The 22,624-nt window shown below is 45.4% G+C and overlaps 1 protein-coding gene and 1 pseudogene across 2 annotated transcripts; one reads left to right on the top strand and one right to left on the bottom strand.

The window, feature by feature from the left end:
* The window catches only part of LOC118376941 (transducin beta-like protein 3), a 17,135-nt pseudogene extending 1,126 nt beyond the window's left edge, over positions 1 to 16,009 (bottom strand).
* A 198-nt stretch (positions 16,010 to 16,207) lies between these two features.
* LOC118376935 (RING finger protein 151-like) lies at positions 16,208 to 21,986 on the top strand. Of its 2 annotated transcripts, none has more exons than XM_052517773.1 (4): positions 16,208 to 16,519; positions 18,032 to 18,201; positions 19,564 to 19,660; positions 21,215 to 21,986. In XM_052517773.1, the coding sequence occupies exons 1-4, from the start codon at positions 16,517 to 16,519 to the stop codon at positions 21,671 to 21,673; spliced, it is 729 nt and encodes a 242-aa protein (XP_052373733.1). In that variant the 5' UTR covers positions 16,208 to 16,516; the 3' UTR covers positions 21,674 to 21,986. The 2 variants fall into 2 exon arrangements, with proteins under 2 accessions (XP_052373733.1, XP_035619637.2); XM_035763744.2 differs by having other exon boundaries at positions 16,210 to 16,519; positions 19,558 to 19,660.
* The last annotated feature ends 638 nt before the right edge of the window (positions 21,987 to 22,624 follow it).

Here is a 22,624-nt window from a genome sequence, read left to right as displayed (position 1 = left end):
GAGAGAGAGAGAGAGAGAGAGAGAGGAGGGAAGAGAGAGAGAGAGAGAGAGGAGAGAGAGGGAAGAGAGAGAGAGAGAGAGAGAGAGAGAGAGAGAGGGAAGAGAGAGAGAGAGAGAGAGAGAGGAGGGAAGAGAGATGGGCGGAGAGGAAAAAAGGGAAAGAGAGCGAGAAGCGAGAGAGGCGACAGCGAGAGAGGGGCGAGCAGAGCAGAGAGGGCGAGCAGAGCGGGAGGGGCCAGCAGAGCGGAGAGGGGCCAGCAGAGCGGGAGAGGGGCGAGCAGAGGGGGAGAGGGGCGAGCAGAGGGGGAGATGGGCGGAGAGGGGAAAGGGGCGAGCAGAGCGAGAGAGGGGCAAGCAGGGGGAGAGGGGCGAGCAGAGGGGGAGAGGGGCGAGTAGAGGGGGAGGGGCGAGCAGCGGGGGAGAGGGGCAGCAGAGCCCGGGGAGAGGGACGAGCAGAGGGGGAGAGGGGCCAGCAGAGGGAGAGGGGCGAGCAGAGGGGGAGAGGGGCGAGCAGAGGGGAGAGGGGCGAGCAGAGCGGGAGAGGGCGAAGTTACAGAGGGGAGAGGGGCGAGCAGAGCGGGAGAGGGGCGAGCAGAGGGGAGAGGGGCGAGCAGAGGGGAGAGGGAGAGCAGAGCGAGGGACGAGCAGAGGGGAGAGGGGCAAGCAGAGGGGAGAGAGGGGCAAGCAGAGGGGAGAGGGGCGAGCAGAGGGAGGAGGGGAGAGGGGGGCAAGCAGAGGAGAGGGGCAAGCAGAGGGGGAGAGGGGCAAGCAGAGGGGAAGGGGGCAAGCAGAGGGAGAGAGGGCGTGCAGAGCGGGAGAGGGGCGTGCAGAGCGAGAGAGCGTGCAAGCGAGAGAGGGGCGTGCAGAGCGAGAGAGGCGTGCAGAGCGAAGGGGCGTGCAGAGCGAGAGAGCGAGCAGAGCGAAGAGGGGCGAAAGCAGAGCGAGAGAGGGGCGAAACAGAGCGAACGAAGAGGGGCGAAACACAGCGAGAGAGGGCACAACACAAGAGAGAGGCGAGCACAGCGAGAGAGCGGCGAGCAGAGCGAGAGATAGGCGAGCAGAGCGAGAGAGGGCGAGCAGAGCGAGAGAGGGGCGAAGCAGAGCGAAAAAGGGCGTGCAGAGCGAGAGAGGGTCGTGCAGAGCGGGAGAGGCGTGCAGAGCGAGAGGGCGTGCAGAGCGGGAGAGGCGAGCAGAGCGAGAGGGGGGCGAGCAGAGCGGGAGAGGGCGAGCAGAGCGAGAGAAAGAGAGACTCAAAAGATTGAGAGGGTGGGAGAGAGATGTGGTTTAAGGGAAAAAACAGTATAACCAACACTTGGGATGTGATATTGGCATGCTACCATGAGAAGGAAGGATAAAAAACACTAAATAGTGTGTGTCGTACCTTGTGAGTAGCTGAGTCCCTCTGCTCACAAAGATGAGCTTCAGCACAGAGGCATCGTGGCCTTCAAACGTCTACAAGACACAACATGTCACTCCAGTTTCACCGTCAGAGAATGCCCAGATATAACTTCAATTGCTTCCACCAGGGCACGTATTCAAAATGCGTCAGTGAATAGGAGTGCTGATCTAAGATCAGGTCCTCACTGTCCATATCTTATTCATTACGATCTAAAAGGCAAACCTGATCCAAGATCAGCACCATGAATACGGGCCCACGCCACACGTGCACTTTGAGCAGGTTGGCATTTATTGTGATGACCTCGTGTCACTGGGCAGGTGTGTCATTTAGGGGTGGTCACTAGCTGGCACCGACACGGACAAATCAGATTTTAAACCTAACCTTTTTACAATATAGCCCATTTTTACTTTTGTCGCTGGCCCATCTCTTGGAAATCGCTCTGTTCTGCCTCCAGGACAAGACTGATGACAATAAACGTCAACCTGCGAACTTTGAGGCCATTCATTTGTGACAGAGCAAAAGGCTATATTGGATTTCCGGTGAGAGGTTCATTAAAAAGACTAGCGGTTGTTTTAGATAACATTTGAGGATACTGTACATAACAAACCAAGGCACGTCATTTCATCAGGTTCTGTTGTTCCTGTGTTCCAGAACAGTTCCATACAGGAGACCATGACTGTTCAAAGAATGTGTCACCCACAAAGGGCAGAAAGGATATCGTGGGAGGGAGCCACAAGTTGAACACAACCTCCCTCCATGAGCCATTCTATTAGTGCATAAAGCGGTGAAAACGTCATCGACTAACAATTGTCACGATCACTCACAACTAACATTCAATACACATTTCATTTGGTTTGAAATGGTTTGACGAGTGTTCGGGAGTGCCAAGGTAATGGAGGAACTCAAATGGGGATAATTATCTCATACCTACTGTACGAGGGAAATGAACAATTGATGAGCAACGTAAAACATGTCAATTCTCACAAATAAAATAATTACAAACACGCAAACTAGCAATCATACACGCAAACTAGCAATCATACACGCAAACTAGCAATCATACACGCAAACTAGCAATCATACACGCAAACTAGCAGTCATACACGCAAACTAGCAGTCATACACGCAAACTAGCAGTCATACACGCAAACTAGCAGTCATACACGCAAACTAGCAGTCATACACGCAAACTAGCAGTCATACACGCAAACTAGCAATCATACACGCAAACTAGCAATCATACACACAAACTAGCAATCATACACGCAAACCGCTACCTCCACCCTCACCACCCCTCACCCACCTTGAGGCAGCTGAAGTCCTGGAGGCTCCAGAGCTTGACAGAGCCGTCGGCTGAGGAGGATGCCAGCACCTGGTCCATGGGAGAGAACTGGACACACAGACCCCGGCGGTGGCCCCGGAACACCCCCAGAAGGGCCAGGTCAGCCCCGGGGCCCCCAGGGACCAGAGCTTGGCCAGGCGGTCCTGGGAACCAGACACCAAGAGCTTGTCGTTGGGGGACACTGCCACGCTGTTCACATCCTGGGGCGGGAGGGGGAGAGACAGAATGAGAGAGAGATGGAAGGTTATGGGGTCAGTGTGACAGAGCAGGGATGAAAACAAAGGGGAAATTACAAAGTGACAGATGAGAAATAGAAAGTGGGGTTAAAAGAAGTAGAGGGGTTGGAGAGGAAGAGGGTGGGCAGGGGGAGAGGATGGGGAATAGAAAGTGGGGTTAAAAGAAGTAGAGAGGGGATGGAGAGGAAGAGGGTGGGCAGGGGGAGAGGATGGGGAATAGAAAGTGGGGTTAAAAGAAGTAGAGAGGGGTTGGAGGAAGAGGTGGGCAGGGGAGAGGATGGGGAATAGAAAGTGGGGTTAAAAGAAGTAGAGAGGGGTTGGAGAGGAAGAGGGTGGGCAGGGGGAGAGGATGGGGAATAGAAAGTGGGGTTAAAAGAAGTAGAGAGGGGTTGGAGAGGAAGAGGGTGGGCAGGGGGAGAGGATGGGGAATAGAAAGTGGGGTTAAAAGAAGTAGAGAGGGGTTGGAGAGGAAGAGGGTGGGCAGGGGGAGAGGATGGGGAATAGAAAGTGGGGTTAAAAGAAGTAGAGAGGGGTTGGAGAGGAAGAGGGTGGGAAGAGGGATGGGCAGGGGAGAGGATGGGAATAGAAAGTGGGGTTAAAAGAAGTAGAGAGGGGTTGGAGGGGAAGAGGTGGGCAGGGGGAGAGGATGGGGAATAGAAAGTGGGGTTAAAAGAAGTAGAGAGGGGTTGGAGGGGAAGAGGTGGGCAGGGGGAGAGGATGGGGAATAGAAAGTGGGGTTAAAAGAAGTAGAGAGGGGTTGGAGGGGAAGAGGTGGGCAGGGGAGAGGATGGGGAATAGAAAGTGGGGTTAAAAGAAGTAGAGAGGGGTTGGAGAGGAAGAGGTGGGCAGGGGAGAGGATGGGGAATAGAAAGTGGGGTTAAAAGAAGTAGAGAGGGGTTGGAGAGGAAGAGGGTGGGCAGGGGGAGAGGATGGGGAATAGAAAGTGGGGTTAAAAGAAGTAGAGAGGGTTGGAGAGGAAGAGGGTGGGCAGGGGGAGAGGATGGGGAATAGAAAGTGGGTTTAAAAGAAGTAGAGAGGGGTTGGAGAGGAAGAGGTGGGCAGGGGGAGAGGATGGGGAATAGAAAGTGGGGTTAAAAGAAGTAGAGAGGGGTTGGAGGGGAAGAGGGTGGGCAGGGGGAGAGGATGGGGAATAAGAGGGTGAGAGACAGGGAGGAACAAGACCCACCAAACACATAGTCCTTACTTCCTTCTCAAGTATACATTTCACAGAACAGGCACCCACGTTATACATAGAAACCTCAAACCATCTGTGTTGTGAGTGCATTTGTATGACAACAATAGTTCATACAGACAAAGGAGCCCACAACAGGGGACTTTGACTTCCTTATGAGTAAAGCCTTATATATATATTCCCATCACAGTGAACAAATCAAGCACCTGAGTCACCAGACAAACAGTCTTATCACTACAGCGTATCTGTCTGTTTACCGACCCGTATGGTGCACCTGTGGACGTGCTTCTAGACACGTGTTAGTGTGTGTATATGCTTGTGTGTCCTTGTGTTTGTGCGGGTGGGTATTTGTCTGTACAGGTATATGTCCTTGTGTACATGCATGTATGTATGTATGTATGTATGTATGTATGTATGTATGTATGTATGTATGTATGTATGTATGTATGTATGTATGTATGTATGTATGTATGTATGTATGTATGTATGTATGTACAGTTGAAGTCTGACATATACTTAGGTTGGAGTCATTAAAACTTGTTTTTCAACTACTCCACAAATTTCTTGTCATCAAACTATAGTTTTGGCAAGTCGGTTAAGACATCTACATTGTGCATGACAAGTAATTTTTCCAACAATTGCTTAGACAGATTATTTCACTGTATCCCAATTCCAGTGGGTCAGAAGTTTACATACACTACGTTGACTGTGTCTTTAAACAGCTTAGACAATTCCAGAAAATTATGTCATGGCTTTAGAAGCTTCTGATAGGCTAATTGACATCATTTGAGTCAATTGGAGGTATACCTTGTGGATGTATTTTAAGGCCTATCTTCAAACTCAGTGCCTCTTTGCTTGACATTATGAGAAGATCATAAGAAATCAGCCTAGACCTCAAAAAAACAATTGGAAGACCTCCAAGTCTGGTTCATCCTTGGGAGCAATTTCCAAAAGCCTGAAGGTACCACGTTCATCTGTACAAACAATAGTACGCAAGTATAAACACCATGGGACCACGCAGCCATCATACCGCTCAGGAATGAGACGCGTTCTGTCTCCTAGAGATGAACGTACTTTGGCGCGAAAAGTGCAAACAATCCCAGAACAACAGCAAAGGGTCTTGTGCAGATGCTGGAGGAAACAAGTACAAAAGTATCTATCTCCACAGTCAAATGAGTCCTATATCGACATAACCTGAAAGGCCACTCAGCAAGGAAGAAGCCACTGCTCCAAAACCACCATAAAAAAAGCCAGACTACGGTTTGCAACTGCACAAGGGGACAAACATCGTACTTTTTGGAGAAACGTCCTCTGGTCTGATGAAACAAAAATAGAACTGTTTAGCCATAATGACCATTGTTATGTTTGGAGGAAAATGGGGGATGCTTGCAAGCCGAAGAACACCATCCCAACCGTGAAGGACTGGTGCACTTCACAAAATAGATGGCATCATGAGGAAGGGAAATTATGTGGATATATTGAAGCAACATTTGCTTGGTCGCAAATTGGTCTTCCAATTGGCAAATGACCCCAAGCATACTTCCAAAGTTGTGGCAAAATGGCTTAAAAGACAACAAAGTCAAAGTATTGGAGTGGCCATCACAAAGCCCTGACCTCAATACTGTAGAAAATTTGTGGGCAGAACTGAAAAAGTATGTGCAAGCAAGGAGGCCTACAAACATGATTCAGTTACAGCAGCTCTGTCAGGAGGAATGGGCCAACATTCACCCAACTTATTGTGGGAAGCTTGTGGAAGGCTATTGTTGGATCCTGTATTTTACATTATAGCCATTAGATATATATGATTAAATATTATCTGATGTTGGTTGTGTGAGGTGTCTGCATTTGTGCACTGGAGCATCATTATGAGATTAAACAACTGCTTACTACTTGCCTGTTTGTTTGTGACAAGAACTGAGTAACATGGTGTGACTTGCTGTATCTTACAAAGTTGTGATAGGGAGGGGTGGTCATCACGAGCTTTAACTGAGATGGAAAAATACTGAACAACACAATAGCAGGAACTGAGCAACTGTTCTAACTAGGCTGCGATACCAGAACAGTATGGATCTATACATCGACGGAGGGAGGACTCCAAGAAGCACCAAGAGGCGGGGTCCCGCCTGAGCACCTGCAATATGCTGGGCAAGTTTAAACCACGCCCAGCCTCTACTGTGACAGACATAGTTCCAACCCGTCTGTTGGCCTATCACAGTATAAAGAATACTGTTTTACATAAGTCTTGTCAGTTCTCTGTTCTGCCCTGCGTGGTATTACAGTGAGCCCGTATATACGAAAGTTGCATTTGCCATTTATTACTTAGCTAATAAAAAATACATAGTATAAAATCGGTGACTCATTGTTATATTTATCCTGATACCAGATTTGAATTTACGCAACTCTAACACTACCCGAAACATTTGACCCAAGTTAAACAATTTAAAGGCAATACACTCAATTAGTATTTGGTCGCATGTAAACTTCTGACCCACTGGGAATGTGATGAAAGAAATAAAAGCTCAAATAAATCACTTTACTATTATTCTGACATTTCACATTCTTAAAATAAAGTGGTGATCCTATCTGACCTAAGACAGGGAATTTTTACTAGGTATGAATGTCAGGAATTGAGAAAAACTGAGTTTAAATGTATTAGGCGAAGGTGTATGTAAACTTCCGACTTCAACTGTATGTATAATGCTTGAATGTATGTGTGTGCGAGCGTGTCATACTTTGTCGTGTGCCTTCTCTGTGACCCGGGCGGTCAGCTGGAACATGTCTCCTCCGTCTGTTTCCGGGATGGTCTCTGGGAGATCCCACACCTTGATGGTGCAGTCCTGACTACCAGACACCACAAACGACTCCTTCATCCTGAAAGGAAGAGAGAGAAAGACCGATGTAGGATAAGAAAGAAGGATTAGAACGTGCACAAGCAAGAGTGTATGGATGATTAACACATTGGATATTGGCATTCCCAATACAGGAGAAACGTGCATCCACTGTGGGCCTCCAGGGTCAGAACTGAGGAGACCCTGGTGTGTAGTGGTTTACCTGGAGCAGGTGATGGAGCCCACAGCGTTAGCATGGCTGCAGCCCTGGGCCACACAAGACACCTGACCACTGTCTGGATCCTGTCTCCACACACGCACTGACTTATCCTGGGGGGAAAGAAAGTACAAAATATATTATATGTGAGAGAGAGAAAGCGAGAGAGAGAGGGAGAGGACACAGACTTATCCTGTACAGAGAGAGAGGGGACTCTGGTTAGAGAAGTGTGTGTATTATGTGTGTGTTTGTGCTGTTTTGCCAACTGGCATCAGTGGTTTGATTCCATCACTATTATACAGAAATTAAAACATCATACATCATCTGCACAGAGGTCATTGTCACATTTGACATAACTATGACCATTGGAGTTGGCAAAAATGCACAAACAGATCTTGGACCAGGCTAGGGTTCAATAGTATTGATTAGATGATACTGGTTAGTAGAGTGTGTGTGTGGAGGTATGCATGAAGGTGTTTGTGTACGTGTGGATTTCATCCTACTGTGTACGTGAGGATTCCATTCGTAAATGAGGAATGGTGAACATTCCTGATGAAACAAGGAAACCGTCAAGCTGTAGCCTCACCTTTGCACAGCTCACAAACAGGGACCCTTTCTTGAACACGTCGAGTGACAGGACGGTATCTGTGGAGGAGAAAGGAAAGGTCAACCCTTCTGAAAGGTCGAGCCAGGTGATAAAAGAGCAACTCTCAACGTCAGTCAAACCAGACCGACCAGTTACCAAGCTATCACGGTCTCTAATCCTGAATGGCAGAAACTCTGACTGCTCAGTTTATCAGGTTTCTTAAGCATCTTGTAAATACCTTCACAGCTATAATTGAATTAGAATCCCTCCAATCGCCATGGTTTAGAAAGCCTTCCATGGTTCACATACTGTATATTCTACAGACCGGCTGCAGGGTGTAGATATTCTACAGACCGGCTGCAGGGTGTAGATATTCTACAGACCGGCTGCAGGGTGTAGATATTCTACAGACCCACTGCAGGGTGGAGATATTCTGCAGACCCACTGCAGGGTGGAGATATTCTGCAGACCCACTGCAGGGTGGAGATATTCTGCAGACCCACTGCAGGGTGGAGATATTCTGCAGACCCACTGCAGGGTGGAGATATTCTGCAGACCCACTGCAGGGTGGAGATATTCTGCAGACCCACTGCAGGGTGGAGATATTCTGCAGACCCACTGCAGGGTGGAGATATTCTGCAGACCCACTGCAGGGTGGAGATATTCTGCAGACCCACTGCAGGGTGGAGATATTCTGCAGACCCACTGCAGGGTGGAGATATTCTGCAGACCCACTGCAGGGTGGAGATATTCTGCAGACCCACTGCAGGGTGGAGATATTCTGCAGACCCACTGCAGGGTGGAGATATTCTGCAGACCCACTGCAGGGTGGAGATATTCTGCAGCAGCATTGCAAGGTGCCATTCCAATTTGTAAGTCGCTCTGGATAAGAATGTCTGCTAAATGACTTAAATGTAAATGTAAATTTGGGGATCAGTGTTTCACACAGCAACTCTGCCTCCTGCTGGTCAATCTTCAGAACTTCTATTCAGTGATGTACTAGATCATTTGGGTGAAATATTAACTATATGTTGTTGGCATTAATGTTACAACTGGGCTAAAGGGAGCTGCCAGATTAAAAAAAAAAGAACCAGACACTTATTCTGAGAACGTCTATTCTCAGTTTCTAACCTTTTAAAAATGTGAATTAGGTTTCCATTCCATCTTCCTACCTGGTGACCACCCCATACAGACAAGCAGAGAGGTGCTGCCCTCTGTTGGTCAGAGGACTCACCTGTGTGTCCGTAGAGGATCTTACAGCTGCTGGTGGCCAGGTCAAACACCTTGAGCTGGGAGCTGTTGGTCGCCACGACAATGTGAGTGTCACCCTTGCCCAGAAACTTCACATCCAGGACCTCATCGTTGAAGCCAACAAACTGGAGGTGGAGAGAGAATATTAGAGAATAACACCAGAAACACAAAATCAAGGCTCTTGATCAAAATAAACAATTGGTAATAAACGGTGAAACCATCTGAATAATAAGAACAATCCTAACGTCCCTTTTCCCCCCCACCCCTCCTGTTGCTGTGTGGTGAAGGAGGGCAGCTGGCAGAGACCTTGTTATCAGTGACCCACCTGTTGCTGTGTGGTGAAGGAGGGCAGCTGGTAGAGACCTTGTTATCAGTGACCCTCCTGTTGCTGTGTGGTGAAGGAGGGCAGCTGGTAGAGACCTTGTTATCAGTGACCCCCTGTTGCTGTGTGGTGAAGGAGGGCAGCTGGTAGAGACCTTGTTATCAGTGACCCACCTGTTGCTGTGTGGTGAAGGAGGGTAGCTGGTAGAGACCTTGTTATCAGTGACCCTCCTGTTGCTGTGTGGTGAAGGAGGGCAGCTGGTAGAGAGAGACCTTGTTATCAGTGACCCTCCTGTTGCTGTGTGGTGAAGGAGGGCAGCTGGTAGAGACCTTGTTATCAGTGACCCACCTGTTGCTGTGTGGTGAAGGAGGGCAGCTGGTAGAGACCTTGTTATCAGTGACCCACCTGTTGCTGTGTGGTGAAGGAGGGCAGCTGGCAGAGAGAGACCTTGTTATCAGTGACCCTCCTGTTGCTGTGTGGTGAAGGAGGGCAGCTGGCAGAGACCTTGTTATCAGTGACCCACCTGTTGCTGTGTGGTGAAGGAGGGCAGCTGGTAGAGACCTTGTTATCAGTGACCCTCCTGTTGCTGTGTGGTGAAGGAGGGCAGCTGGCAGAGACCTTGTTATCAGTGACCCTCCTGTTGCTGTGTGGTGAAGGAGGGCAGCTGGTAGAGACCTTGTTATCAGTGACCCTCCTGTTGCTGTGTGGTGAAGGAGGGCAGCTGGTAGAGACCTTGTTATCAGTGACCCACCTGTTGCTGTGTGGTGAAGGAGGGCAGCTGGTAGAGCAGTATGTTATGTTCTGCTGTGACCGTGGCCAGCCTGAGGGAGGAGGGCAGGGGGAGGCAGTAGGTGAGGCTCCGGGGGTCTCCATACTCCTCTCCCCCCTCTTCGGAGCCCCCCGCGGAGGGAGCGGAGGGGAGCGTCTGGGCGAACACACAGCGGGCCGAGCTGGCATCCCACACCCTCAGCACACCTGGAGAGAGAGAATCCCTTTAGTGAGGGTCTTTGATTGGGATTGCTCCCTGTGTTGTTTTGGCTAACTATAAAATGATGATCATCTCTGATTCGCTGCTAAAACTATACACTAGTCTCATTCAGTATTATCTAGCTATATTGGTGGGCAGTGGGCCGACTCCTCCACATGCATCCACCATCTAGCCTGGGGATTGGTGGAGTAAGAGAAGACACTGATCTGAGTCAGCTTTGCATTTTCCCCACTAATGGTTAAGGTTAGGGAAGCTGATCCTAGATCTGTACCTAGGGGCAACTTCACCCAGGAGCGGGCCGGTAAGCATATACCTTTGCTGCCTGCTGTGATGAAGTGGATCTCTTTAGTTTTCACCCCGATCTCAGAGAAATCTTCGTCCTCAGGGAGCAGCACAACACTCTCCACAGCCTGGCGAGGGAAGCAACGCATTTCATGCAATTAGGCTGATGATACACCAATCAACTTTTAGTTGCAAAAGCCATTCTAAAACAATTCTGGAAGAAAGTAGAGTATGAGAGTTTACCTCATAGACAGGCACTGTCCTCCTGGCAGTCCTGCTCTTCAGATCCCACACTGTGCATATCTTATCCCTGCCTGAGCTGCAATCAAACAACCATCCAACATTCAGATAGCTCGCAATGAACTGATCAGCTGTGATGAGGTCTAAAGCTATGGTCTTTAACCTGTGGTCTGCGTGGGTACTGCAGGTGAGCCGCAAAATAGCTCTTTCTAACAACTGTTGATGTAAAAAGAGATGCATAAAAGAAACCGTTGACTGATTGTTACAGTACCTGACCATGGAGGCTCCATCGGGAGTGAAGGCCAGGGAGGTGACAGGGCTGTAGTGGCTCTGCAGCACGCACAGACACTGGCTGGAGCGCAGGTCCCACATCCTGATGCCACAGTCTGACGCTGAGGAGAAGAGCTGCAGTAGACTTATGTCTGGGTGGAACTCCACCAGGCTGCAGGGCAAGAGGAGGACAACGTGAGTGTTTGAGACCATTGCAGTCGGACTGCGCTTAATCACTGATCTACAAACCACATTGCATCCATAATAACTACTCATTATATAATTAAGAATAACAATTATGTGGCTTGCCTTGATTAAACTGATCCCCTTGAACATGCTGAATCATAATATCAAATATTAATTTCCACACGTCAAACTAGCAACTAGATTTAAGTCATGTCTCGTTGTCAATGTATCAACTTATCGAAGGCACCTACATCTACAAGGGTTTGTCCAGTTTCTGAGGAATAGATCTCATTTATAAAACATGAGATAAATTGACCCGCGCAAGTATTCATAAAGCGTCTCAGAGTAGGAGTGCTGATCTAGGATCAGCCCCCCTATTCATGTGATCTTATTCATGATCTGAAATGCTAAACTGATCCTAGATCAGCAGATCAGAGTAAAGAGGTGGTCAGTAACTTACTGTACGACCCCAGAGGAGCCCTTCAGGTTGTGCGTACAGTACTGCTTCACCACGTCCCACAGCTTTATGGTGCCATCACAGCCTCCTACACACCAACAAGATGACAGACTCATATTACAGACAGGAAGTACAAGGTGAAATCTCAGAGTACCCATTTAAAGTGGGAGCATTTGATTGAACAACACAATGTTGTTTTAGGTACTAGGTAGTGTTCATTTCGTCAACAAAAATAGTGACTCAAATATTCGTCAAACACCTATTTTTCAGTGGCAATTGGCGAGACTAACTGACTAAATAGATCCAGAAAAATATAACTCAACGAAAATGATTTATCATCTCAGTTGACTAAAACAAGACAAGACTAAATTCTCTCTGTGACTAAGATCGGACTACTAAGTGAACTGGACAAGAGCTTTGGAAAGATTGTGCTTATCACTGAAAAGCTCTCAATCAATTTTAGCTAGATGTTGGTACTCTTTGGCTCTCTGCGCTTATGTGTCTGATTGCACATGACATACAAAACAATAGCTATGTAGGCCAAATTAGGAATTTACATGGCCAAATAATTGTTATACAGCACATTCGGCAAGTGACCTTTTCCACATGTTGTTACGTTATAGTCTTATTCTAAAAATGACTAAATAAAACATCTCAACAATCTACACACATTACCCTATAATGACAAAGCAAAAAGGTTTAGAACTGCTTGCTAATATTTACAGAAGTACTCAGACCATTTGCAATGAGACTCGAAATTGCACAAAGGTGCATCCTGTTTCCATTGATCATCCTTGAGATGTTTCTACAACTTGATTGGAGTCTACCTGTGGTAAATTCAATTGATTGGACATGATTTGGAAAGGCACACACCTGTCTATATAAGGTCCCACTGTTGACAGTGCATGTCAGAGCAAAAACCAAGCCATTGAGGTTGAAGGAATTGTCCATAGAGCTCCAAGACATGATTGTGTCGAGGCACAGATCTGGGGAAGGGTAACAAAACATTTCTGCAGCATTGAAGGTCCTCAATAACACAGTGGCCTCAATCATTCTTAAATGGAAGAAGTTTGAAACCACCAAGACTCTCCCTAGAGCTGGCCGCCCAGTTAAACTGAGCAATCGGGGAGAAGGACCTTGGTCAGGGAGGTGACCAAGAACCCAGTGATCACTCTGACAGAGCTCCAGAGTTCCTCTGTGGAGATGAGAGAACCTTCCAGAAGGACAACCATCTCTGCAGCACTCAACCAACCAGGCCATTATTGTAATGTCCAAACAGAAGCCACTCTTCAGTAAAAGGCACACAACAGCCCGCTTGGAGTTTGCCAAAAGGCACCTAAAGGACTCTTGACCATGAGAAAGAAACAAGATTCTCTGGTCTGATGAAACAAGGGTCAACTCTTTGGCCTGAATGCCAAGCGTCAACACTGGAGGAAACCTGGCACCATCCCTACGGTGAAGCATGGTGGTGGCAGCATCATGCTGTGAGGATGTTTTTCAGTGGCAGGGACTGGAGACTAGTCAGGATCGAGGGCAAGATGAACGGAGCAAAGTACAGAGAGATCCTTGATGAAAACCTACTCCAGAGTGCTAAGGACCTCAGACTGGGGGTAAAGGTTCACCTTCCAACAGGACAACGACCCTTAGTGCTCAGCCAAGACAACACAATGTCTGAATGTCCTTGAGTGGCCCAACCAGAGCCCAGACTTGAAACCGATCTAACATCTCTGAAGAGACCTGAAAATAGCTGTGCAGCTAAGCTCCCCACCCAGCCTGACCAAGCTTGAGAGGATCTGCAGAGAACAATGGGAGAAACTCCCCAAATACCGGTGTGCAACGCTTGTAGCGTCATACCCAAGAAGACCAGACGCTGTAATCGCTGCCAAAAGTGCTTCAACAAAATACTGAGTAAAGGGTCTGAATACTTATGAATATGGAATAGTTCAGTTTTGTATTTTTAATACATTTGCAAACATTTCTAAACCTGTTTTTGCTTTGTCATTATGTGGTATTGTGTGTAGATTGAGGAATAAAAACAATTTCATCAATTTTAGGATAAGGCTGTATCGTAAAAAGTCAAGGGGTCTGAATACTTTCCGAAGGCACTGTCTACTTATGTTTGTCATTTTTCTGCTGTTGGGAAGAGAATGAAGTCATACACAGCCTTGTCCTACCAACATTTTCCTGTATGTTTGTAAACATGGAAGTCAGTGATTTATGTTTACTGAAGGTTTGAGGCAATACAAATGTGATGTAACAAAATGAAAGGGCATTTAGTGGACTAAAATGGCCCACTGTTTTAGTTATCTTGACAATAATTAGACTACAACATTATTCAAAAGGTAAAATGTAACTAAGACAATTATATTTGAGTCAAAATGACTAAGACTAAAATACTCTAAAAGATTGCCAAAATGAACACTGTTACTAGATATAGCCTAGTACCAGATCTGTAAGTGCTTTCTTGCCAACTGGCATCAGTGGTTTCTTTCAGCACGATTATTCTGAAACTAAAACAATATACATCATCTGCATAGACCAGGCTAGGGTATGATGGGTGTGGGACAGATCTGGGACCAGGCTAGGGTATGATGGGTGTGGGACAGATCTGGGACCAGGCTCACCTGTGGCCAGGACCGTGGCCAGGAGCGTGGGGGGGGTCAAAGGTCATGCTGGCAATGGGCACATTGTGGATGGCCCTCCAGGACCGTGTGCACTGGGCCTGCTTCCAGTCCCATTGCTTCAGCAGCAGAGCCTTGCTGGCTGTTACCAGGATCTGGGGGTGGAGAGAAAGGGTGGATGGATGGAGAGAAAGGGTGAGGGGGAATAAAGGTTCCCAGCTGAAACAGTTTGGTAGAGTTTGTGCATATATTATGACAACATTTTTGTGACGTTTTTGTTCGTTTTGCACTTCGGTAGTCTATTTTGGAGCTGTTCGGGCACACAAAATTTTTTATGGAGGCAAGCTGAAGTTCGGAAGTGAAGTCTTCAGCCCTTCGTCGATGATCAGTCGAGAGTAGGGATTTTTCAATAAAGTCTAGTCATTCAAGGAGTGACGACTTGTTTTCATGAAAAAGGCAACAGCCGAACTGAAGCACACTCAGCTTCAGGCGACAGCCTTAAGGTAGTCAAAATAAGTACTGAGTGTGACACTAAGGCTGTGTTTTCACGGGCAGCACAATTCTGAAATTTAATTTGAGTAAATTGGTTTCTTGACCAATCTGATCAGATCTTTTTCGACCAATTGGGCAAACGATCAGAACTGGGCTGTCTGTGTAAATGCAGCCGTAGGTCTGGAACAGACCATCATATATGTAAAAATGTTTTACCTCATCATCAAGGCTGAGGGCGAATGATGTAATGTCCTCCTGATCATCCTGCAATTACAACAGTGATGGAAATGAGAATCTGTACAGACATTAAATTAATGTCTAAACTAGCTGCACACAAGTGTTGAGAGAGAGAGAGAGAGAGAGAGAGAGAGAGAGAGAGAGAGAGAGAGAGACAGAGAGAGAGAGAGAGAGAGACAGAGAGAGAGAGAGACAGAGAGAGAGACTCACCTGTTCAATACTGTGAACAATCTTCCTGTAACGATTTGCAAGACGTTGACACGTGTGCCACACGTACAAAATATGAATTTCTCATCTTTACTGATCTGTAACGTAGGAAACATATTGAAATACCATAACATATCTGTCAACGGTATAGCTAGTTAATTATAGCTACAGTAACGTTAGTTGGCTAGCTAACTGTTTTACAGATGGAGGTAACTATCAGTGATAAATAACTTACCTGTACTTTTCCTCCCTTGTAGAATGGTTCGATAGTGCTGGAAACAGCATAGCTACATGAAGAAGAAAAAAACAACGGTAATTTAGCAAGAAGATCAGATTTGCCCGGCGTTAGCTATCTAGCTAGCTGGCTATCCACGTGAAGTGCGTTCGACTTACTTGGTCTTGAACTGGAGATTGCTTTTTGCCATCTTGCTTTGGAAGACGTGAGTAAACCCCCACAATTTGCAGTTTAAGGACAGCTGAACTGATTTAGATCACTTGTTGTTAGAATTCATTAGCTTCGATCAACAAAATCCCCACATGTGTTGTTCAAGAGGTGGCTTTCGGTCTCTCACATTGTACGTCATATGACAGCGAGCGTGAAAAAAAACGCACGACAGGGTGATTGGCTAGAATGCACAGCCGAACGTTTTGGGCTTCTTTGCAGTAAGAAGTTCCCAGAGGAAAAAACTCGATACATGTTAAACCAGTTTATATTCTATGTGTTTTCTGCACCATACACAGAAAGATACAATTATACTGAATATAAATGTATACATAGGGTGCATTTCATTGATGTAATACAAATAAAATGATGAACAAACTGCCAAATGTCCCACACCTGTAACCGTTGACGATACAATCGAGAAGAGATGATAATAGAGAGTAAACACCTATTGAAAACGACAAAAAGTTCTCATTCACAGCTAGGGGACTGACGACTGGTGCTAGAACAGGAGGGAAACGACACGGTCTATTACAATTTAGCCCAGTTCCGTACTTTATATAATTTAGAGGTTTTTGAATATGTCAGTGCGCATGGTCACTCCTTTATGTTACGACAGGAATGTTCATCTGTGTGTGTGTTCTCTGAGTTGCCTCCATGAGTGTGTATGATACGTTAATAGACAACAGGAATGGATACTTGCTGAACAGAGGTGATTATTATGGTGAGTAAATAACTTAATAACTATATTTGTAACTTGAGCAATCAAAGGTTTAGTATGTTATTGACAATAGGTGTAAATTATTTATAAAATATTTTCTGTTATAATATAAAATGTTTGTATTATTTCATGGCTATGTTGTTTTACTATTCGTTTTGATTTATAACTCTTTACAAAGATTGAACGGCATTTGTCAAACTGTGATGTTTGTGCGGGGCAGACATTCCCTTTTCCTTATGTTTAAAAACAGAGCCACTACCAAAATATACTTGTGCTCTGTGCTCTGAAAGCCACTACCAAAATATACTTGTGCTCTGAAAGCCACTACCAAAATATACTTGTGCTCTGAAAGCCACTACCAAAATATACTTGTGCTCTGAAAGCCACTACCAAAATATACTTGTGCTCTGAAAGCCACTACCAAAATATACTTGTGCTCTGAAACTATAAAATATACTTGTGCTCTGAAAGCCACTACCAAAATATACTTGTGCTGAAAGCCACTGTGTGCTCTGAAAGCCACTACCAAAATATACTTGTGCTCTGAAAGCCACTACCAAAATATACTTGTGCTCTGAAAGCCACTACCAAAATATATACTTGTGCTCTGAATATACTTGTGCCTGAAAGCCAAGTGCCTGGAAAGCCACTCTGAAAGCCACTACCAAAATATACTTGTGTGCTCTGAAAGCCACTACCAAAATATACTTGTGCTCTGAAAGCCACTACCAAAATATACTTGTGCTCTGAAAGCCACTACCAAAATATACTTGTGCTCTGAAAGGCACTACCAAAATATACTTGTGCTCTGAAAATATACTTGTGCTCTGCCACTACTATACTTGTGCTCTGAAAGCCACTACCAAAATATACTTGTGCTCTGAAAGCCACTACCTCTGAAAATATACTTGTGCTCTGAAAGCCACTACAAAATATACTTGTGCTCTGAAAGCCACTACCAAAATATACTTGTGCTCTGAAAGCCACTACCAAAATATACTTGTGCTCTGGGGGGGTTAAAAACACACTTCTTTTTTAATCAGTCATGACAAGTGCTGAACATTTAAAACGTTCTTCATTATTTCATGTCATTCCTAGTTATGAGAATAAACAGAACAGTTTTTTTCTGTTAGTCACAAGGTCTGTTAAAAACACACTTCTTTTTTAATCAGTCATGACAAGCTGAACATTTAAAACGTTCTTCATTATTTCATGACGTTCAGAACAGAAGAAGACTATTGTCACTGCTCATGGGTGACACTGAATTGTTGACATTATTATGGGCTGGTGGTGGCCCTTTCTTTAGGCTAAATATTCATTATTACAAACCAGAATTATATACTTTCTCAGATTGTAACATACATACTTCTTTATTCTGCTCTAGTCTCAGTGCACTTTGGTGCTCTGGATAAAATAATCTGTGAAATGCATTTTGCGTTAAAAAAAGAGAAGAAGAACCTATCAATATAAAGTATAAATAAAGTAAAGACACTTTTCTGTAACTGTTGTGTTCAGGCCGACCCGGACATGTCTTCGCAGAGTGGGGGTCATGATGTGGAGCTGTTCGTAGAGACCCCAGACTATGACCTGATCTGCACCATTTGCCAGGGGGTCCTCAGGTGCCCAGTAAGAGCTGCATGCCACCACATCTTCTGCAAGAAATGCATTTTACAATGGCTGAAGAGGTACTGCCTGTGCCTCATCACAAGCAAACATTATTGCATCCACAGATCATGGTTGGATGAAGAGACAGTTTCCCAGACAGTTTCTCCATTGAAAGTCCCACTGTCCCAAAATGTCTCAAATTCACATTGTCGTAGTATAGGCCTATAGTAATAGTTATTAGTATATTTGTTACTACAGTAAGAAATACATTGGGGCAAAAAAAGTATTTAGTCAGCCACCAATTGTGCAAGTTCTCCCACTTAAAAAGATGAGAGGACTGTAATTTTCATCATAGGTACATCATAGGTACACTTTAACTATGACAGAAAAAATTAGAGAAAAAAAATCCAGAAAATCACATTGTAGGATTTTTAATGAATTTATTTGCAAATTATGGTGGAAAATAAGTATTTGGTCACCTACAAACAAGCAAGATTTCTGGCTCTCACAGACCTGTAACTTCTTCTTTAAGAGGCTCCTCTGTCCTCCACTCATTACATGTATTAATGGCACCTGTTTGAACTTGTTATCAGTATAAAAGACACCTGTCCACAACCTCAAACAGTCACACTCCAAACTCCACTATGGCCAAGACAAAATAGCTGTCAAAGGACACAAGAAACAAAATTGTAGACCTGCACCAGGCTGGCAAGACTGAATCTGCAATAGGTAAGCAGCTTGGTATGAAGTAATCAACTGTGGGAGCAATTATTAGGAAATAGAAGACATACAAGACCACTGATAATCTCCCTCGATCTGGGGCTCCACGCAAGATCTCACCCCGTGGGGTCAAAATGATCACAAGAACGGTGAGCAAAAATCGAAGGAGTGGCTTCGTAAGAAGCATTTCAAGGTCCTGGAGTGGCCTAGCCAGTCTCAGATCTCAACCCCATAGAAAATCTTTGGAGGGAGTTGAAAGTCTGTGTTGTCCAGCAACAGCCCCAAAACATCACTGCTCTAGAGGAGATCTGCATGGAGGAATGGGCCAAAATACCAGCAACAGTGTGTGAAAACCTTGTGAAGACTTACAGAAAACGTTTGACCTCTGTCATTGCCAACAAAGGGTATATAACAAGTATTGAGATAAACTTTTGTTATTGACCAAATACTTTTTTCCACCATAATTTGCAAATAAATTCATTAAAAATCCTACAATGTGATTTTCTGGATTTTTTCCCTCATTTTGTCTGTCATAGTTGAAGTGTACCTATGATGAAAATTACAGGCCTCTCTCATCTTTTTAGTGGGAGAACTTGCACAATTGGTGGCTGACTAAAAACTTTTTTGCCCCACTGTAGGTTATTATTCTACTGTAGCCTAAATTTAAACCGATGATGACAATTTGTGAGTGAAGATGATTCATTGTTGTTCTTGAGGTGCAGACAGCAGACCTGCCCCTGCTGCAGAAAGCCTGTCAACCAGAGCTTGATATTTGCGATGTTCAAGCTAAGCAAGGTGATCGGTCGCCTAAAGATCAAGGTAAGTAAATGTTTTGTTAGAGAAAAACACACACTTGGAGCAACCTAATCTCTTGCAGCAAACTTCTGCTTACTTGCCCCATGGGTGTGTTCATGCTTAATCTCATAGAGTCAGATGCGTGTGCCTCTGAATATTGCATATACTCCGACAGTCTGGCACACAAGATTAGCACATGCTAACTTGGTAAGTAAGTATTAATGGATCATCAGATACTATTGTTAAAAGCTGGCATTAAGTATGTAACAAACGCGTTGTTAAATAAAAAGTTACTGAAAAGTCACCAGATTACTCTTTGACCAAATTGAGATCAGGAGCATCCTGTTTCCATTGATCATCCTTGAGATGTTTCTACAATGTGATTGGATTCCACCTGTGGTAAATTCAATTGATTGGACATGATTTGGAAAGGCACAAACACCTGTCTATATAAAAAGTACCACAGTTGACAGTGCACGTCAGAGCAAAAACCAAGCCATGAGGTTGAAGGAATTGTCCGTAGAGATCCAAGACAGGATTGTGTCGAGGCACAGATCTGGGGAAGGGTACCAAAACATTTCTGCAGCATTGAAGGTCCCCAAGAACACAGTGGCCTAGATCATTCTTAAATGGAAGAAGTTTGGAACCCCCTAGACTCTCCCTAGAGCTGCCCGCCCAGCCAAACTGAGCAATCAGGGGAGAAGGGCTTTGTTCAGGGAGGTGACCAAGAACCCGATGGTCACTCTGACAGAGCTCTAGAGTTCCTCTGTGGAGATGGGCAAACCTTCCAGAAGGACAACCATCTCTGCAGCACTCGACCAATCATACCTTTATGGTAGTGGCCAGACAGAAGCCACTCCTCGGAAAAGGGCACATGATAGCCCGCTTGGAGTTTGCTCAAAGGCAAGTGAAGATCCCATGGTCTGATTAAACGAAGATGGAACTCTTTGGCCTGAATGCCAAGCTTCACATCTGGGGGTAACCTGGCACCATCCCTATGGTGAAGCATGGTGGTGGCAGCATCATGCTGTGGGTATGTTTTTCAGCGGCAGGGACTAGGAGACTAGTCAGGAAAGATGACCGGAGCAAAGTGCAGAGATACCTGATGAAAACCTACTCCAGAGTGCTCAGAACCTCAGAGTGGGGAGCAGGTTCACCCTCCAACAGGATAACGACCTTAAGCACACAGCCAAGAAAACATAGAAGTGGCACTTTGGGTCAAGTCTCTGAATGTCCTTGAGTGGTCCAGCTAGAGCCCGGACTTGAACCCGATCAAAGATCTCTGGAGAGACCTGAAAATAGCTGTGTAGCGATGCACCCCATCCAACCTGACAGAGCTTGAAAGGATCTGCAGAGAAGAATGGGAGAAACTCCCCAGATACAGGTGTGCCAAGCTTGTAGTGTCCTACCCAAGAAGACTTGATGCTGTAATCGCTACCAAAGGTGCTTCAACTAAGTAAAGTATAAGGCTGTAATGTAACAAAATGTGGAAAATGCCAAGGGGTCTGAATACTTTCTGAATGCACTGTACTCCTTACCCTTTGACCTCTGCCCTTCTCTCCCCATCTTTTCCCCCAGTGTAAAAACAAGATCCGTGGCTGCCCGCATACCTTAGCCCTGTCAGAGCAGTACTGCCACAGCATGAGCTGCCTGTTCGAGCTCATTCCCTGCCCCTACCAGGGCTGCCGTGCCCAGCTCCTCCGCAGGGACCTGGATGCCCACGCCAGGCACTGTGAGCACTGGAGCCAACCCTGCCACATGGGCTGTGGCACCGTGCTGTCCCACCGCACCCAGGCCAAGCACAACTGCTACAGGCAGCTGAGGCATGAGTATGAGGCCAGGCAGAGGAACCACCGGGTCATTGCAGCAGCCCTCCAAAGGAAGATGAGGAGGATGCAGAGCACCATGGCCGACATGAAGAGGCAGATCGGCCTGATCTGTGAGAGCCTGGAGGTCATGGACGAACTGGAGGAGGTGGAAGAGGAGGACCTGGGTGAAACCAGTGGGAGTTTCAGTAGCAGTAACAGCAGCTCCTGAGTTCTGATGCAATGTATTTATAAAAATGACTCCCACACACAATTATCTCTGACACTTGAACTGTTTAGGACTATGCAGATTTGATTTTATTCCTAGCACCAAGTATGAAAGACCTGTGGAAATGGAATTTTCAGGGATGGACTGCTTCAAATAGCACATTTAGTCATAATTGCTTTAAGGGTGTGTTGATATTGAAACTTCATATTTCATTTGAAAATGTATAAAGTTAGAACAATTTTGAACTGTGTCTTTTAACATTTTGATTTGTAAAGGATGATATATTTGACAAATAAAGTCAGCAACCTTTAACCTGTGTGATTTGTTGTGTTATATAATTATGCATATGCACATTCTACATGTGACAATAAACCTGTTTGCATGAAATGTTACTTCCAGGAGGACCAATGTTGGCCCTTTCTGGCTATAATAAACCACTGCAACTATTTATATATTCCATATGGAACAAGGCTCACCAACCACAGCAACATGCAATTCCATAATAAGACATACAACTCCGATTTTTGTATGCTTAGAAGTCAGTATATTTAAAAATATTAAATAGAATCCATAAGTTTAATCATACAGATTACAGGGTGTAGAAAATATCGCGAGGTTTGCACTCATATAAATACAAACGGAACCAGACTAGGGCCTTCTTCCTGTTATACAGAACACGTAAGTAACATGTCGAACAATTCTTTATTCAATGAAATCAACAAACATCTCTGTGATCTCATTACATACTTCACTGTTTGGTGGCAGAAATCCTTAATTGTACTGTTAACAGTTGATATAGAACCATATTGAAAAATGTTTAGGAAATTAATGATAGTTGTGAATGACTGAAGGTAACACCAGTTCTTAGTTAGCGCACATGGCTACAATACAAAATATCGATGTGGTACTCGTTATGTTTACTGTACAATATGTAAATGTGCGGTTCAGAACCAC

Source organism: Oncorhynchus keta, unplaced genomic scaffold (genome assembly GCF_023373465.1).
Source record: "Oncorhynchus keta strain PuntledgeMale-10-30-2019 unplaced genomic scaffold, Oket_V2 Un_scaffold_9739_pilon_pilon, whole genome shotgun sequence".
NCBI classification, from domain to species: Eukaryota; Metazoa; Chordata; class Actinopteri; order Salmoniformes; family Salmonidae; genus Oncorhynchus; species Oncorhynchus keta.
Note: the sequence above shows the minus strand (reverse complement) of the source record. Positions and strands in the feature narration are given on the sequence as shown.

What these genes read in the sequence shown, in the direction of transcription:
- LOC118376935 (XM_035763744.2), top strand. An exon ending in ATTTTACAATGGCTGAAGAG is followed by an intron (nt 18,202 to 19,557) that starts GTACTGCCTGTG and finishes GTTGTTCTTGAG; the next exon opens with GTGCAGACAGCAGACCTGCC. An exon ending in TCGGTCGCCTAAAGATCAAG is followed by an intron (nt 19,661 to 21,214) that starts GTAAGTAAATGT and finishes CTTTTCCCCCAG; the next exon opens with TGTAAAAACAAGATCCGTGG.